At 35.3% G+C, this 19,218-nt stretch overlaps 1 protein-coding gene across 15 annotated transcripts in view; it reads right to left on the bottom strand.

Moving 5' to 3' along the window:
- Window positions 1–19,218, bottom strand: part of TRDN (triadin) — a 241,357-nt gene that overhangs the window by 53,827 nt on the left and 168,312 nt on the right. For 10 of the 15 annotated variants that reach the window (XM_066994338.1, XM_066994337.1, XM_066994336.1 and 7 more), the window contains 7 exons: window positions 18,029–18,079; window positions 17,470–17,520; window positions 16,912–16,962; window positions 11,795–11,887; window positions 10,161–10,211; window positions 9,535–9,585; window positions 65–94 (listed from right to left, as the gene is read on the bottom strand). In XM_066994338.1, coding sequence (XP_066850439.1) covers window positions 65–94; window positions 9,535–9,585; window positions 10,161–10,211; window positions 11,795–11,887; window positions 16,912–16,962; window positions 17,470–17,520; window positions 18,029–18,079 — 378 coding nt within the window. Of the gene's footprint in view, window positions 1–64; window positions 95–5,234; window positions 5,462–9,534; window positions 9,586–10,160; window positions 10,212–11,794; window positions 11,888–16,911; window positions 16,963–17,469; window positions 17,521–18,028; window positions 18,080–19,218 lie in introns of those variants that run through there. The other 5 variants (XM_066994343.1, XM_066994339.1, XM_066994346.1 and 2 more) reach the window with 3 other exon arrangements.

The raw sequence follows: 19,218 nt of genomic DNA, 5'->3' as shown, positions 1-19,218 counted from the left end.
AAACATTTCTCACAGCAGTCAGAGCCTGAAAGACACTTCAGACAAGGGAAAATAATTGATTTACCTTTCTTCTCCCCTTCCTTTTTCACCGCAGCTGAAATGGAAACAAAAATACTATATTTTCACAACTGAAGTTAATAACATGTAGTATTGGTAAAAATAAATACCTATGTATGAGACTTGCTTGTAGGTATCTTAAAACCTACATATATTATGAAATATAGGAATAGATTTCTTTGGCAGATGAATAAACTGATGATTAGAAATTTGAAGTGTTTCCTCACAGACACACAGCACTGTTATTAATGAGAGCAAAATCTAGCTTTCTAGATTCTCACACTTAAGTCACAAAATCATTGACCCTTCCAGACACTAATAATGGGACATAAGAGGCACAGCACAAATAAACAAGAAGGATAGTCTGGGCTGGGAAGGCATGAATTGGTAAGGGGAGACTAGAAGAAAGTTATGAAGCATCTGTTTTAAAGAATATTATTATTATTATTTTAAATTAAAGCTTGTTGTTGCAAACAAATACATAAAATAAGTAAAACCAAACCAAACCAAACCAAACAACAACAACAAACACCTGAAGTCATGTTTGTTTTTCTAAGTTTCTGCCTAAGATGAGGAATTACAAGATCTGGGAAGGAAGATTGGACACAGACTGGAAGCAAACTGCTGCATACCTCCCAGGATAAGCAACTGGGAATCAGTTCCCCAGAGCAAGCTGTGCTGTGTGAGCACTATTCAATTTCTAGGCACAAAATCAAAGTCCCCCAAAATCTCAACATGGGATTCCAATTGTGCATGGCATGTGTCTGCAGGGGATATTGTAAAAATGTATCATTTTATTAACAGGACTGAGATGCCTGAAATGGGAGACAGTTACTTGCGTTTGCAGATGATTGCTGCAATCCTGTTGGAACCAAGCCAAGCTCATATCTAAGTCTTCTTGAAATCCATGTATTACCCATTCCCCAGTCTACACTTATAGGACTGAACCTTCTAAAAATGTAGCTACAGATGTCAATTTATTTTGAAATTTATGTGCTAGGAGTAATGGTAATGAACCTCTGCCTTAGGCTAGCATTTGCTGACTAAAGAAGACAGAGGAATTCAAATTTAGAGCTCTTAACCCCCTGAAAAGAGTACCCAGGACTGGTCTGTCAGTATGAATGGACCTGCTGTGGCACTCAAGCTGGAAAGCAAATGAGCAGAAGCAGAACTCTACCTTTCCTTTGGAGAACATGTCTAAGAAACCAAAGATCTTGAGGTCAAAGTAGGGAGTAGGTACACTCTTAGGGGTTAGGATTTTGTGTTTGGGTACGCAAAAGAAAAGAAAAGGCTAAACCTGAAATTACTGCAATGCTAATTTTACCTGAGGCAAAAATAAGGTAGATTTAAAAGATTTTTTCTAGGTCTCTCCCTCTGAGTCTCCTTCGAGGATAAAATTAATTTTTGCTATCTCAAGAATGTGCCCAGCAGTGGCAGAAAAAAAGGTTTCATGTCTAGAATGAGTAAAAACAGGCACAAGGTTTCCAGGATCTGGTCGTCTTTGTAATCAAAGCATAGGATAACAACAACCTTAATTCACAGTGAATCCAGTTAGTCACTTTCTCAAACCTATTCAATTTGAATCATATATTTCCAGTTAATATAGATATCATACAAAAAAATATGTTTATCAGTGGTAAACATCTCATTTTCAGGGATCATGAATTCATAATAACAGATATCCCAGAAACGAAAAATCATTTCATGTTCAGGATGGATGTATTGCATTTAACTTGCATGAGAAATGTGAATCCGAATCACCAGCAGTCCTTTAATCTCACAGACACTGATGATTCAGAGGGGCTTTTTTCTGAGCTGTTCAGCAAAGAGAAACACTTTTTGAACTCTTGAAAACACCATTTCCTACTAAACAGTAGTCTGGTCCTTGTACCTTGATAACCCAGCAGTAGCCAGGAACAGATATTTAGCCTGAACACTGTCAAGTAAGTGATTTCTTAAATTCTCCTGTAATTTTCTATTGAAAGAAATTGGTTTCCATCCTGAGGCATGAAATTTAACTCCCATTCTAAATTTACAATAATTAATTATGAAAAACTAAGCTATGAAAACTACATTTCCATATAACTATCTAGTTCCTCTGAGGTGTTTTTGAAGAGCCCTTGACTTAGATTTGTGATTTACAGTCTTCTTATCATGATCATACTAATTAATCTTGAAGGTACTCTGAATCTTCCCTATTTCTCTTTCTATGAGACTTTTGTTTCTTTTTCTTAGCTCACTCCAGTGTCACATTATCATGTCAGAGTTTTGCATATGACACTCCAGACAAGATACATCTTTTATGTTTTATAACTAAATTTCCTAATTCCTCTGCATATGGAGGAATGTTCTTCGCTGATTTGTCTGCAGTAAAACTTAGGGTCTTTTCCAGAATTAAAAGTGTCCTGGTTTTGGCTAGAATAAAGTTAATTTTCCTCATAGTAACTGGTATGGTGCTGTGTTTTGGATGAGAATAATGTTGATAACACACTTATTTAATTGTTGCAGAGCAGTGCTTACACTAAATTAAGGACTTTTCAGTTTATCATACTAACCACCCTGCCAGTGAGGAGGCTGGGGGTGCACAAGAAGCTGAGAGGGGACAGAACCAGCACAGCTGACCCAAGCTGGCCAAAGGGATGTCCCACACCATGTGGTATCATGCTGAACATTTAATACAGGGTGGCTGGCTGGCTGGGATGGGGGGCAGGGACCACTGATCAGGGATGGGTTGGGCACCGGTCAGCAGGCGGTGAGCAATTACATTGTGCATCACTTGTTTTGTACACATTATTATTATTACTATTATCATTATTATTATTATTTCTCTTCCTTTTCTGTCCTATTAAACTGTTTTTTTTTTCTCAACCCACAAGTGTTTACTTTTTTTTCCTCCCTGATTCTCTCCCCCATGCCACTGGAGGTGAGGAGTGATGTGTGAACAAACAGCTGTGTGGTGCTGAGCTGCCTGCTGGGTTAAACCACAACACATAGTTAATCTGGAGACATACTCTTCTTTATTGTTTTCCTTCTAGTCTATATTACATATTATTAGTGACACTATTTCCCCTCCCCCCCATCACACTGTCCATTCACCTGCTAAATTCAATGTATCACAGCCCCTTCTGATCATGAACTCTTTAGCTAATCTTATGCTATCTGAAAATTTCACTACATTATTATTTCTATCTTCTCCTGTTAATTAAGTAATATAACGTGTCCAGGCATGTGATCATATGCAATTATTTTACAAATAGGCTGTAAGATGAAAATGAATCAATTGCTTTCTGTTTCTTAATCAGATATTGATTTTTTTTTTTCCAGTAATGTCCTGGTTAGGCAGCAACTATTAAGTTTCTGCAATAATTCCTATACTGGCACTTTCCAAAGGCTTATTTAAACCACCCAATAAAGGCCGTGCTTATTACTTTATTAGGGTGTTTGAAACATTTACTGCTAAGACATCATTCACTTTGCAGAAACCATGCAGTAGAATCTGTGACATGATTTTCCTGATATTTATTTTTGTTCTAACTTTAATTATGATTTCACCATTTTTCTAACTGATTTTTATATCTCTGAATAACCCTAGAGTACTTCAAAATATCTTATTTAGCTCGATCCACCTTGAGACAGTACTTGATTTATCTGAAACTGGCAGAAGTTCTGACTAAGTTCTTACTTTTTTTGGTTATAGACACATGAGACAGCGTAGACGGTAAGACAAGATAAAATGCAGATTCATTCCCTGTGTCAGTTACTCTGCGATAACTGTTCATTGCATGCTGTTATGCTGAAGTGAAAACACCCTCACGTAGGCAGCTTCTGCAAAGCAGCTTGCATTCACTAGTTGATATTGTCTTTGCCCATCTCACCATAAATTGTCCATCTGGTCATAGCTTGAGAAGAAAGTACTGTTTTAAAATATTTAAGAACCACATAAAGCAATCTTTCTCTCTCAGGTCTTCCTAACAGATATTTTATCTCTCTCTGCCTGTCTTTCTGAGTTCAGAATTGCTTTTATTCGTGTCAAGAGAAATTTTATTCATGTTAAGAAACCATAGTTAAAAGAACCAGTATAATGAGTGACGAAAAGGACAATTTAGCCTTTAAATTGTCCGGAGCATCTGTGTTTAGAATGATAACACCTTTCCTGCCCTTTTCCTCCTCTGGTCTAGGTTTTTTATGAACAGGTTTGGTGAAATAACTTATTTAATGTATCTTCATACATTTTATTACTAGTGGGCAAGGAAGATGTTGTGGTTGAAGTCCCCTGCGTAACCTGATTATCCCTTTTGTCCTGATTTGCAAAACCTTGCTGTCAGACCTAAAAAGAAAAAATTCATTCACTAAATAACCTCCAAAAAAAGTTAACGGTATTTTTTTCTTCATTATCCGCAATACCTTAATGACAATATACAAGCACATTGCCTAGACTGAAAGCAACACAAGTGTGCAAGTTCTGCTTCAGCTTGGACCACTTTTCTCCAAAAATTGTTCTTATTCCAGGGAGCTGGCACATCAGTGTAAAATGAACAGATCTCATGGACATTTTTAGTTTTGGATCACTTGGATCTTGTTGCTTTGGGGCTTACAGTGGACAGCTTTAGTGGTCTACAGAGCATTTAGAGGTCTCATGAGCATTTGTGGCAGTGTTTGTGCCCCAGGCAGGGAGGGGCACAGGCAATAGCAGGGGTTAAGCCCCATCTCAGGATTCATTTTGAGCATAGAGAAACTGCATGGCAGTGATAGAGGTCTTGGTGGTGCAATTTTGTCATTGGGAAAAGCCTGGGCTACCCAGCTACCCATGAGAATTCTTCAGCCTTAGGGCTCATAGGTTCTTTGGTTAAAACTCATTCCACCTTGGGGGGAAACATGGAGTTTTTTTTTAACGTGTAGAAAATATTGCTCAAAAGGTAAAACCACCCTGGTTAGTGATTCAGAGTATTTTTATGGACTATCAGCACTCTTCCTCCCTCTCCCCCCTGTTGAGTCACTGGGTAGAAGCAGTAAAAGTGACTGCATTCCTAAGTGAGTCCCTTGGACTGTATGTGGAGTCTGGTCCCACCTCTCATTGACAGCTAACAAAAGGAAAATACCAACTACCAGCAGGAGCTTGGCTTCTTGCATGCCTGTCTGGGTCTATGACGCTTGATACCTTTTAGGTTCAAGCACGCTTCACAAATCTCCCTTCAGAAGCATAGTAAAAGGGCAAGGAGTGGGGGATCTTGTCTTCCTGCAGCATAAGGGGATGCAAATTTCTTGCTTCTTTTCTCACCTTTCAGAGGGAGCACCTGGAGTAAAAAGCATTTTTGGAGAGGGGCAGTTTTTCTCTGGATCGGTGCAGAAAAGAACACAATGCTTTTGGGCCCAGAGATGGGCAGAAGGATCCTGACTCTGTAACCTGTTGAGAAGTATACAGTTCTGGGCAGAGAGAATCCTCATTTTTTTATTTCAAATGTTATGTGTAATTAATAATGTTACGCAACAAGAATTGTGTTTTATTGTATAACCATGTATGAATAAAAAGTTATACATATGCATTCAAAGGACTTTTAAGAGTATTATGGAGAATTGTGTGTTCCAGTGTGTCAAAATCTCTATCTCCAGGAAATACCCTAAGTATCAGTAGGCACATTTTCATTTATGAAGCTGTTTTGACTACTATACTATACATATATATACATGAAAAGTATATTTCTGCACATCCTACTTCTTTTTCAGTTTGAATATTTGCCTATAAACAAACAAAAAAAAAGTATCAAACCATAGTGAGAAAGTTACATTAATAGTTTTTAATAAAACTTGCCTCATCTTTAATTTACATGAACTGGTTTTGGAATTAAAATTTTAGCTCCTTCTTTTTACAAAATGGCATATATTCATATAATGCCATTAAATTGATGTTCTTTTTCTCTTTTATAATGTCTATTGAAGATATTTTTTTTTTTTTCAGAAAAGTGCTAACTCACAATAAGAATTTTCAACCTCCGAGCATGTCTCAGCCTTGGTATTTATAAATCTGTTGTTATCTTAGTGTCTGATGTTTTCTTAAGAATTTCTAATCAGCAATGCTCAGCAATGAGGCCCCGTAATGGATGGGCCACTTGAGCAGGCTCTTATTTCAATTTTTGTACACCTAATATATATACCTTATATTTAGGTTTTCTATTATTCAGGATTTTCTACTCTAATTCTATCTTCAGTTTGTGTGAATTCAGGTTTCACTTTTCAGTAATGTATTTATCTTAACAAGGAGGGTAATGCTGTGGCCACTGCTGCTAACGTAGTTTGCACTGGGTTTAACAGCTCGCTGTAAGTGGGAAGTCCTATGCAACCATTGCTGCTTCTCAAGGTGTGTTTTGGTTGGCGAGTTTAAACTGAGATGTCCATTGAAGAAGCTTCTTGTGTACTCTCAGATGTCTAAAAAACCTACTGGTGCTCATAAAGGTGACTTGTTTGAACTTCTTTACAGTGCAATGGACACACATTTTCTGGAGCATTTTTCCCTGCAAAGGCTTTCCTCAAACTGTCTGTCTGATCTATGTGACATGTCACTTAGCATTGTTAAGAAAGAGAGATTTAATGAGTCACAGCACCCCATATGGATGCTTAAAGCCACTTTGTGCATTGGGGTTACACTCTTCTGACAAAATGTCAATATATTGTCATACATATTCAGTGTCACTGAGTTGGTTGTATTTGCTTTTGGAAGTGCTGCACTCATGTGAATCCCAGAAGCTAAGAAAAGGCTTGTGAAGATCTGTCACATGTAACAGAAAAGACAGAAGCAGCTTTTAAGAACCTGGAGCCACTGAGCTGAACACTCTTCAAACTGAGTGTGTATAAGATTTGCTGTGTCATGAATTTTGGTGACTGGAAAATGACAGAATCCTATTATAGACAGCAAGGTTGCTTCACTATACACATGTATACAACCTGAGTTTCTCCCAGTCAGGTTAAATTTTTCTGTGGAACTCTTGCTCTGAGGGACTGAAGGGTCTGCACTCCTGCTCAGATCAGCCACTTTACAGACCTGACACACAAGACTTAAAAAGAGGGCAGTTGTCCTGATGTGTCTGGCAGTATCTAATTCAAATATGTTATGTTCTTACAGAGCAAGTTAAAGTCAAAGGGGAATTCAGACTGCTGTGAGATATCAGTTATTCTCAGTGAGCTGTGCAAGGCATCAAGGACACCTGCATGCAAGGACCCATGCTAGCTGATAGAGAAAACTAAAGCCTGTAGTGCTCATCTCACTTGAGAAGCTGACAAAGTCTGTGTAGAATCAATGCTTTTAATCCACACTGAACTGAACTGGCTTCACTCATATAAATATTCTGCTGCTATTTTATATACATATATATATATATATAAAAGACTTCTATTTCAGACTTAATCTAAACCATTGTTCTTTATCAGAATAACCACAGGTGTCTCTAATGTGACTTTGTACTGCAGTGGAATTCAAATCAGAGTATTCTGCACAAAACATTTATATCTTGGCTATTCTGTCTAGACATGTAGTAAACTATAAGACTCTAAGATGACATTACCATGTGAGATTTTTTTTTTAAATGTCCTTTACAGTGTTTCAATCTAATAAAAATAAAAATAAATAAATAAAAAAGTTAACCCACATGGAAAAATCCTGTTTGATATGCAAGTTCACTGGAAATGTTACTCCTATTTTCTACTGTTACTGTACAAAGAAAATTTTCTGTGTCCTATGAACTACTATGTGAAGAGGAGTTATATTAAAAAAAAAAAGGTAATGGAGTTAATCAATTCTTGGTAATGAGTTTCATTCTCAAAGATACTGAGCATAAACCACTTCAAATGCAGTCAGTGAAGTTCAACGATGTTTGAATAAACATTCTCTTTCTTGAAAGAACTCAGTTTTGGAACTTTGAAAGAGCTGTTACTCACCAGTTGTTTTAATGGCTGATCAAACTGAGTTAATTAGGTCCTTTTTGAATGCTTTTTTTTTTTTTTTGTACAGTTGGGTGGGTTTTTGGCACTTCACTGAAGCTAATTTGTTAGCAGCACAGCTAGAAAACTCTTACAGATATGCATTACTTCTTTATATTACTAGTTCTTTTTAAATAAATAATATTTTACTTTTCTTATCACTTATCCAGTCTTTAAACTGGAAATATTTTTGGAGAGTTGGAGACAAAAATTAGATGAGAAACTCAATAAGAAGCTCAGTATTCAAACACTTTAGGGTCTAATCAAAGTTTAACTCTTCATTAACCTACCTATGTTTCCCAGATATGTTTGCAAGAACGTAATAGGAAGCCTACAGGCCTTGCTTTCCTGAAGCTCAAAATATAAAAGCCAAGCTGTATTAAAACAATAATACACCAAATAAAAACATGCTTCAGTACTCACTGTTGAATATAGTAAGCTAAAGGAAATGGTAAAATAATACATCCTTATTTTAATTTGACCTTGGACTGACAATCCAGGTTCATCCACTTTGTGTGCTTCAAAGAGTTCCAGAATATTTAAGCACTTTTGTAGCACTTAAGCCTTTATGTTGCTTTAGAATGATAATACTGCACAAAGTAATAGCTGATTTCTGCTGTGCTGCTATATATTACCTACGTGCACAATGTGAAATAGCTGTACTTGCAAGTGATGTCTTTCATAACTTTCATAACTTTTTCAGAGAAAATATTGCCTCATATATATTTCTAGTGATTGTTAGGTAAAATCTAAAGATAGGAAATAATATTAAATTAACTGAAGTAGCTTTCAAAACCAAATGAATGTTTTTTAAGACTGACTTTTATTCCTATGGTTCAATTGGGTGTTATTAGTTAGCACATTATTACATGCTCTTATCCATGTTAAACTATTTTCACATTTAAACTGGAAAACTGCTTTTTAATAAGCAAGTGATATTTAATCAATATTCAAATAGTGTAAAGTAAAACTAGATCTGGTTTGAATTTAGTTGATATGAATAAATAAACCTGAAAATATTTGTTTAATTGTAATTACATTTTTATCACTGTCTAAAAATGCCTAGTACTTAGGTCACATACTTTATATTGTAATTGATCTTTATTTGATGGCTAGTGCTGATATTTCAGTGTAAGAGAGAGCAAACCACAATAAAATAATGTGTTGTAGAAGAAAAGTGAAATACAGTCTGAAACGATAAATTCAAATAAAAAGAATAAGGGAAAAAAGTAAGAAAGAGGAAAATAAGCCCATATAACATTGGGGGCCTAACAGTACTGTTGTTAGGACTTACATAGCCTTGAACGTATCTCTCATTTATCACACTAATAAAAAAAAATCACAGTAGCAAATGATGCCATTTAAAAATCATTTTAGAATGACATAGATAAATGAAAAAAAAAAAACAAACACCAAAAAACAACTACAAGATTTCATTTGGGAATATTTGCACAATTTTGTCAAATAAGTCTTATGCTAAGGCCCAGCTCAACTTGTGATTGTTACCTTTCTCCTTAGTTGTAGTTGAAAGCTTCATTTCTTTTCCCTTTGAGGAGTCTGAAAAAGATATCAAACACAAAAATTGAAGCAGAAAGTTAGTATTAGGAATATACACTATGCCCATCTATACTATAACAAACATGCAAAACACCTCATCAAGCAAAAAGTGTGAAAGAGATAGATGTTAGGAACTGGAACTTGTTTACTTCAATAAAAGACTCAAATTAAGATTTGAAAGCAAACCTGAAATAATTCCCACAGAATTAGCGGCAAAGACTGCATTTCAAACCATTCCTGTGAAGCCTATCATTTAAGTCTATCATGAATTTAATGAACAGCTCTGTTACTAATTCACTCAGAATAGACTAGAATTCCTGTCGCAATATTGGCTATGCATGTCAGACAATAGTTAAAGAACACAATAGTAAATGGTATTATTTTATTTCTGAATTGTGTAAGACGCTGCTCATTTTGATATGTGATTTACTAAATGTGAGCAAGATAGGTTTAGTTCCTTTTCACCAAAAACCTGTAATTCAAAATATACTGAAACTGCGAAATATATTAATATCAACAGACTCCTTCATGAACACAACTGGTTAGTTCTTAACCATATAATGATAAGAAGTTACCCTTTTCCTTTAAGACTGCCGGAGGCCTCACATCTTTTCTTTTACCAGTCTCTAGAAAGAAGCATTTAACATTTATCACAAGTCAGGTTAGAGAAATAAGATGACACTTGAAAAGAAAGCAAGTCAGACAATTTGATATGTAGAAAGTAAAAAAGATGAGATAATTAAATGGATTTAACAGCATGGAAATAAAGAACAGGACAAAACAACAAGGTCATTCATTCATGCTTGTAGACTTGGATATGTAAAATAATAAGCCTTCAATATGTCATTAGTTTATTTGCATTTGGAGGAAACTATTTAGCTGTCTTTTAAGTAGGCAATGAAGAATAGTTAACTTACAAAGCGGAAAGAAATTCTATAGGGCAGTTGGCATCAATGGATTTTTCTTTTGCTGAACTCAAAAATTCAATCTACAATGATATAATTAAAATATTAGGAATGCTGGACTTGAATGCCAGAGGCTGCTGATAAAGGTAAGTGGGAGCTTTCTTTATTCAGGAATGACAAAAGGACCAGTTACTCATTCAGAACTCTGTTATTCTTTTAATATAAAAGAGGCCATAATGGGTACTGTTTGTGAACAGAATTTCAGTTCCTGCATATATATAGCCTTTTACGATCACAGGCAAGCTGGGTGTAAAATAAGAGCAGTGCGTGTCCTCAGAATGTACAGTCACATATATCACAATGCATAGTCCAAGAACTTAACTGTATTTTTAGTTCTTTTCTGCAGCATATGCCAAAGGATTAAAGGAGATGAGAAAAATATTGAAATTCTCATTCTCATTTTCCTGCATGTGACAAGGGAAAACCAAGGACAAAAGAAAATCCAGTAGTTGGCTAAACAACAAATAAAGAAAAAACTATGTTCTTTGTGTGGTGTCCAGGTGAGACCCAGGGACTGACAAGTGTGACACAGAGGAGAATTCCTTAATCTCCACATGGTGCCTTGACTTCGTTACACTGAAGAATTCAGAAGAAATACTAAATTCTTCCCAGATGTGCATTATTTTGTGTATCTCTATTCAATACTACACACTTTGCCAGACATTAACTGCATGGAATACGTCCAACTTCCAAGAAAATGGATCTTTGACACTATCTGAACCTCTGCTAGGTTTTGCTGCTTGCTTGAAATGTTTGAGCTGTTTATGTACTCTCCAGAAAGTAGACAGTGCCCACAAATCCTAGAACTGTTTTTTTAGTGTTCAATACATGTCACTATGCAACAATTACGGTTTTCTCCAAACAGACACTGTCAAACAGTGTCAAACAGTGTCAAACAATCTGTGAACTCTGTGTACACAGCTAGAAAGCCAACCTCCTGCATCTGGAAAGATTAGAGATGTAGGTGTCTGTTTTGTTATTAAGTGAGGTTGCCAATAAATTCCCCAGGAAGCAAATTCAAATATGTCAATTTAAAAGAAGCCCAGGTAGTTACTATCAACCTGATTGGGGGTTTATACAGCACAAATGTCAAAAACAATAACAAGGATAAAGCAAGTCAAACATGAACCTGAACCTGAATGGGTCTGGTGTTCCATCTTTGCATATCCTTGCTACTTAAGACCTTTTTCGAGCATTGAATAGCCATTCCGATATTCAGTTCTGAAATTCTTAACTTCACTTACCTTTTTCCTTTGACCCCTCTGGATTCTTGGGATTTTTTCCTTTCAGAGACTCTGTAGGGAAGTAATTAAGTTTTTGAGATTTAGAAGATAGGACTGGAGGAAAAAAAGAAAAGAAAAGAAAAAAAGTTACAAGTATTTAAAAATTAAGACTATAATTGTGAACATAAATAGGTTCAAACTTTACTTTCCTTACATTCTCTCTGGTGACCACCTTATATTTTTTAAGGTGCAATAGTTATTACTAGCAAATACAATAATATAAAGAATATATATCACTCTCTCTGTGGAGACCTCACAGAAGAGAGAAACCAGGAGGAATAAAGGAAAATGCAAGCAGTGCCACAGGATTAGAAATTCTTAGGGCCTTATCCAACACTTCATGAAGACAAAAGTTTTTTTCTGTTTTCTCTGATGGGCCTAATATTTTGCTTCAGTCCTCTATGAAACATGCTTTTAAGATCAGCAAGTACAGGAAAAACATAGATTATGATGTATAAACCATTTATATTATATATATAATTTTTTCTTTCTTCTTATTCTTTATTTTATTTATTTATTTATTTATTTTGAAAACAACAGCCTCTTGAGTTCTGTTTATGTATTAGAGAATATTAGAAGTATTTAAATTTTTTTTTTTCCAAAGTAAGAAAGAACATTAGAGCCTTCAGGATGCTGAGTAGACCCAATTACACTACATCTGACAAGATATAACACCTAAGGATCTATGAAAACAACAACAACAACAAAAAAAACAACCAACCAAAAAACCTCATGCCATTTATTCCAAATGAAAACTAACCAAATTTTCTTTGAAAATAGATATCGCTAAAAGAAGACCTTTCCCAAAATAAGTTTAAAAGTGATCATCTTCCTGGCTGCCATGGTATCAGGATGTGATCCCACTTATCCATCTGGTTTTAAGTGTGAGTTGTTACAGAAAACACTGACTTCCAGTGTGGCAGAAGCCTTTGGAGAAATAACACCATTCAGGGATAAGTACTTAAATTAGGAGTTTGGTCTTCACAGCAGCAGGTGGTCTCCTTCAGGGGACTGAAAAAAAAAACACCTTCAGCATGAAGACTTTGAAATCTTTTGAAGGAGCTATAAAAGGGAGCCTTGAGGCAACAGCTCCCCAGCTGGACCATTTTACCTTGTGTGAACACCTGCAATCTCAAACATCAGCTGTCACTATTACAGCCACAGGCATAAACAATTTGCCTTTGGCCTGGTGGCTTTGGTGGCACCAAATACTTTTTTTTTTTGTTTGTCTTGTTGTCATGCATGTAGCCCACCTACCCGAGCTTTCCTACAATCTGTAGAGCCTAAAACAGGTTTGGCACTTTTGACTCTTACAACTTTTGGATGCAGCCATCAGTGCAGGACACTTTCCACAGTGCATCAGATACCCCAACCTATGAGCCAAGGCTACTGAGATCAGTGGTCCTGCTTCCCTTCCAGGGAGCAGGACTTCATCTTCAGGGGTTTAAACAGGGACTCCCTAAAGGTTGCTCAAACATCTCCTTTCTACTGACCGCTTCACTGCTGGTCCCGGAAGGGGAAAAACAAAGTTATCTTAAAGCCAACACTCACCCTGCTGCTTTCTCCATGCATACTGCTTTAGGGGTGAAGCTGGGAAGCTAGGAAAATCATATCGGAAGATGCAGCAGCAGTATGTGAACTACAGGATAAAGTTGTAGTTTTCATGCAAGCAACAGCAACAAATATATTGATGTAAACAGGGGGAAATATTAACTGAACCAACATTGTGTTTCAGTGCTTTCTGCTTAAGATCTGTGTGGGATTTCATTTCTAGATAGGCAAGTCCCACAAAATAACTTTCAATGTTTAAAGAGAAATATGTGTTGTACGTGTTATAAGTTAAGATAAAAAAAAGTGCAACGGGCAAGATGTTATTTCACTGTACTTTTATTTTAAAAGAAGCACATGAATTGCTTTGGCAAAAGCAAATCAGAACATTTGTTTCTTTAGTGACAATGTGTTATTATGTATATGGCAAGAAGGAAATAGACACTATTGACTTATTTCCCCTACTGCTCTGTACATAAAAATAAATAGACTTATTATCCACATACAACTTACATAAGAAAAGATGCAAAGATATCCTAAAGCATGGCAAAAGCAAACATGAGGGCAAAAAAAAAAAAAAAGGAGCATTTGTTTGGAAAACATATAATGCAACACAGAGTATGAGTGAAATTACATTACACAGAGAGCACAAATACTGTCACCTTAATAATTCAATATAGTGCATTTCTAGTGAATTTCTTAGAAAAATTCAGTGAGGAGTTATGTATGATATATCATAAGCTTTTAGTGCTATTCTCAGAGACTCTAGATGAAGGAGCTTCTACTCTGATTAGCTGGACAAGATATCTAACAGAAAAAAATGAATGGTAAATTATAGCCTAGGGTTTTCTTGGCCTCATGTTATTTAAATATACTCATGTCAACAGCAAATAAACTTTTATATTAATTATTCTAAGTGGTCTTTACTTCAGCTGAAAAGCTAGTTATAAATTCAAAAGTACTCCTGAGATGTCTTTTATCACAAGAAAAGGGAAATATATTCTTTCAGTGTTCTCCTTTCTTACTGTCAATAAAACTAGACTTTAAGATTCAAGATAATTTACTGACCTCATAAAATAGTTAGGGTAATACTGTGAGGTTATGAACTGTAGAGTATCCTAGAGAGCTCTCCAAATTCAGGGATTTATTTTTCCAGTCTCTTCTTTAAATACAAACACTCTACATCAGTTTAAGAAAAACAGCCTGCTTTATGGTAAGGTTTTTGGTTTGGGCATCATCCTTATTCATCAATACTTATGTCATCCTTCAAACAGAATGAGGTATGGGGTATGCCTCTTGTACTGCAAAAGGTACCAGGCAAACATTAATCACAAGTATTTAACAGTTCATTTAAAAATGTTCCTTTATTTGGCCATACAGGAATAGTAACAAACTCCCAAGATACATTATTAGGATGTGTGTACAATCTTAAAGTCCTTACTTTCCTGTGTCCCTCAGTATACATATATATATATTTTTTGCCAGTAACAGTGAAAAAAGGCCCCAATAAGCTGGTCAGCCTTTATAGAGGCCACTGAGGAGACCTGAAGAGAGGAGAGACAGGGAGAAGGATGGCATAAGTGACAGATATGGCCTTGATTACTTTACAAATTATAGACTGGGTGAATATGGGGTGAAAGATGAGTGGTTAATATATGTTAATATATTATATGTTTTATTAATATATAATTTATTGTTATTATCCTTAATTATTAATTATAATTAATAATATTATATTAACATATAATATATGTTAATATATTAAATATATGCTGAGCAATCCAAAATGCAATAGGAAAAGCACATAGTTTAGAAAGGCACTTTTTTTTTTTTTTTTTCTGTACAGCTATGTAAGTTCTTCCTATAGGGTCTTTGCTGCCAACATATTCTGAACTGAGCTAGTCAGCTAGCTAATCAACACCCACATTTTTAGACACAAAGACTGAAAGTTTCATGCCTATTATAGGAAACAGTGATGGCTGCATCAGCAGGCACTCTCAGGACCTCAGGGTTCAGGCTTGGCTGGGCTGGACATCAGCATTGCTGCAGCCACTCAGAAGCCTGCAGACTGTATACAGCTGTACTCAGCAGTAAGTAGTAGGCCAAGGACTTGCTGTCAGCAGCGGTAATGCATTGGGACATACATGACTGTATTATATGATGTAAAGAAAGTGGTATGAAGCTCAGTCTGGTAATATGTTGGAATTCTTACAGAGATTTTTGTCTTATTGTCCTAAAATGTAGAAATCTGATATAATACAACCTGTGTTTAACACGTCATGACTGCCCCTTTATGAAGACCAATTGGAGAAGGTCTAGACTCCTTGGTCGTATTAGAAGGACCTGTTCAAATAGTGATTGAAGTCACTCACACCTTGACTGTGAATTACTAAAACTACTGCCAAAGGAGCAGTCAGTGAAGAATGCACTATAGAAGCTCATTCAGGGCTGGCAAACTCATTTCCATTGATTCCAAGGAAACTCTTGCTACAAAGGAAGTGTTTTGGGACTCTTCTCAAAATGTTGAGCCTTTTTTCTCCATGCAGGTCACAAATGGCCATTCAAGTGTCCATTTGAATTTTCCAGCACAATCACATCAGCGAATAACAGTGATGGGCAGCACGTGGAGACACCCACAGGGCTCCAGGAGGGTTTTGATACACAATTCTGGTCCATATAACCAAGCTCATGTAAATTTGGCCTGTGTACATTAGGAGTAGAATGCATATACACTAAAATTTATTTTTCATCCTTCCTGTGGTGCTTGAACTAGACTCTTCATTCAGTTCTGTGTTAGAAATAGTATGTAATGACTAAAATTTAGAATAAACATTAATATGCCTATCTATACAGTAGATCTTTTTATCCTGAAGAACCTAAAGAACATCTCAGAACATAAATCACTTTTCCTTTCAAATGCACCTATCTCTGGAAAGGAGGAAAGTGATAAAAATCAATAAAAAGCACCCAACAAAATAATGGATGTAAAGAAATTCAGCAGAGCTAACCATCTACTCTGACCAAATTAAAAAAAAAAAAAAAAAAAGGAAGGAAGATTCAGACAAACTCACATATCTCAGGTGGTTGACTGGATGAAGCTATGAGTTTTTGCAGAGTCCAGAAAGCCTGTTATCCAATTACACGCTCATGGATTTATTCTTACAGCACCCACAGATTTATGCAAGCATTCAGTACAAACTTCACTAACTGGTTCCTGTTAAACACTTCGTATCATTCAGAAAAGAAAAGGTTCTTAAGAAGGATCTTAACTATAACTCAGAGTGGTTTTGATATTTATTTAATTATTTTTGAGACTTTTGAATATTAATTGATTTTCAATATTCTCTTTATGTCTTTGTTTGTTTGTTTTTATTATAAAACCTGTATACATTTTTAGCCAATTAAATATTGTTTGGTAAGATTTCTAATGGGCAAGATCTCTAATGACTATTTTTAAGTTAATATCTTCATTCTTCTTTGTGTGTCTACTTGTTTTAAAACAAGTATTACATTCTTTTGTGTATCCTTACCTTTATCTTTTAAAGCTATAGGATTCTTTCCTTCCTTTTCTTTAGTGTGTTCTGTAAAAAAAAAAAAAAAAAAAAAAAAAGGAAGATTCGGACAAACTCACATATCTCAGGTGGTTGACTGGATGAAGCTATGAGTTTTTGCAGAGTCCAGAAAGCCTGTTATCCAATTACATGCTCATGGATTTATTCTTACAGCACCCACAGATTTATGCAAGCATTCAGTACAAACTTCACTAACTGGTTCCTGTTAAACACTTCGTATCATTCAGAAATGAAAAGGTTCTTAAGAAGGATCTTAACTATAACTCAGAGTGGTTTTGATATTTATTTAATTATTTTTGAGACTTTTGAATATTAATTGATTTTCAATATTCTCTTTATGTCTTTGTTTGTTTTTTTATTATAAAACTTATATACATTTTTAGCCAATTAAATATTGTTTGGTAAGATTTCTAATGGGCAAGATCTCTAATGATTATTTTTAAGTTAATATCTTCATTCTTCTTTGTGTGTCTACTTGTTTTAAAACGAGTATTACATTCTTTTGTGTATCCTTACCTTTATCTTTTAAAGCTATAGGATTCTTTCCTTCCTTTTCTTTAGTGTGTTCTGTAAAAAAAAAAAAAAAAAACAACAAAAAAAAGAATCTCAAGCTAGAGTGATAAAAGGTTAACCCCTGGGTTAAGAATTGATTGAAAAACTGTTAGTTTCTCAGTGAGCTATGATACCAACTAAATGTGTAGTACAAAACACTGTCTGCACTTTGTGCATGCTAATTTCACAAAGTGAAATTATGAACATTTCTTAACTGTGATGAAAGAACAAAGATTACTCAAAACTCATTTCACTTTGCAGCATTTAACAGCAAATGTTCATAGTGTTCCTAAATACTGAGTTTGGAATTCTAAGAGCTTTTAGAAATATTTCCTATTAGCAAAGAACTGTTTGCACTTCTTATAATGCTAACAAAGTTTTACCACAAATTTACTGAACTAGTATCACAGTCATAATTTGCTAACTAAGCTATATCTTAAGAACAAAAGCCCAATGGACTGCAAGATTTTTTTCTTGATGCAAATATCTTTGGGTGTTATACAGTTTTGTCCTTCAGTGTTACCTTTATCTTTTGTAGCAGCTGGAGATTTCAATTCTTTGTCTTTTCCAGGATCTGTAAAAGAAGTATTCACACCGACAAAGCGAGAGTTAGAAAGAATAACTGAAATAAACAATGAGATTTAATCTTAAGAGAATGAAGCATCTAGATCATGCGAGAGACTACATCTGTAAATCAGAATGAACAGTGAAAAGCAGTGATTGAAAAAGTTGTACAAAAATCACCTATTTCAGTTCTGAATGACTGTAGGTCACAAAATGTGTTTTATTGACTTAATTATGAAGTCTATAAAATTTAAAAGCTGCATCTTAATATGTGATAAGGATATTTTAAATTTCTTAACCCGAAAGTGCAAAACAAAACCCCACTTTTTGCCAGTTTTGATTTATTATATGTGGCTGTAGGTACTTCCCTCATCTGGGACTGTTCATTCTTGCTAAGCAAGTCCAAGGATCTCTCTATTGAAGCTATTCTTTTATAAGGATCAGATGCATGTCAAATTGAGAGCAACACAATAGTGACAAATAGGAAGACAAAGTTATTTTTAATCTGCCTACTGACAAGTAGTGGAGATGGCTAGGCCACACCATCCTTAACGGGCACTGGATGATGAGGGATAGTCCCTTTGAAAAGGCATAAGAAATAATCTGGTCCAGACAGAAAGCAAGAATATTGTTTCAGACAAAAGATGAGACTGTGGTTCTGGGCTAATTAAACCAAAGATTCCCTCACCCTTCTCCAAAATTAAGACGACAAATTAGGCTGTCCAAAAATAGAAAGAACAGACTTGGACTTTGAATTCTGCATGTTAGGTACAGACTACTGGTTACAGTGGTTTATATATATTATCTGAGAAGCAGTAATTAACTGGCATTTTCTGGAAAAGAAATACAATATTCTTCAGCAGATATGAAGCAAAATAAATAAATAAATAAATCTTTCTATTGGGAAACTCAGAAGCAATTCAGTGCCAGAAATGCTTAAAGATCAGTTACAAGATCCCCTTTGTTTCTGCACATGGGATAAAAGTTCAAGACTCCTAGTGAGTAGGAAGTTGTATTGTGTTTAGCAGATAGATCTGAAACTTCCAGAGCTACAGTGGTTACCTGCAGTGATAATTGTTTAATTCCGAGAATCACACACAATTTACAAAGTCACTTTTGTTATGAAAACATGGAATGTGTCCAACAGCA

This window comes from Anser cygnoides, chromosome 3 (assembly GCF_040182565.1).
Source record: "Anser cygnoides isolate HZ-2024a breed goose chromosome 3, Taihu_goose_T2T_genome, whole genome shotgun sequence".
NCBI classification, from domain to species: Eukaryota; Metazoa; Chordata; class Aves; order Anseriformes; family Anatidae; genus Anser; species Anser cygnoides.
This window is presented reverse-complemented; position numbering and strand designations above follow the sequence as displayed.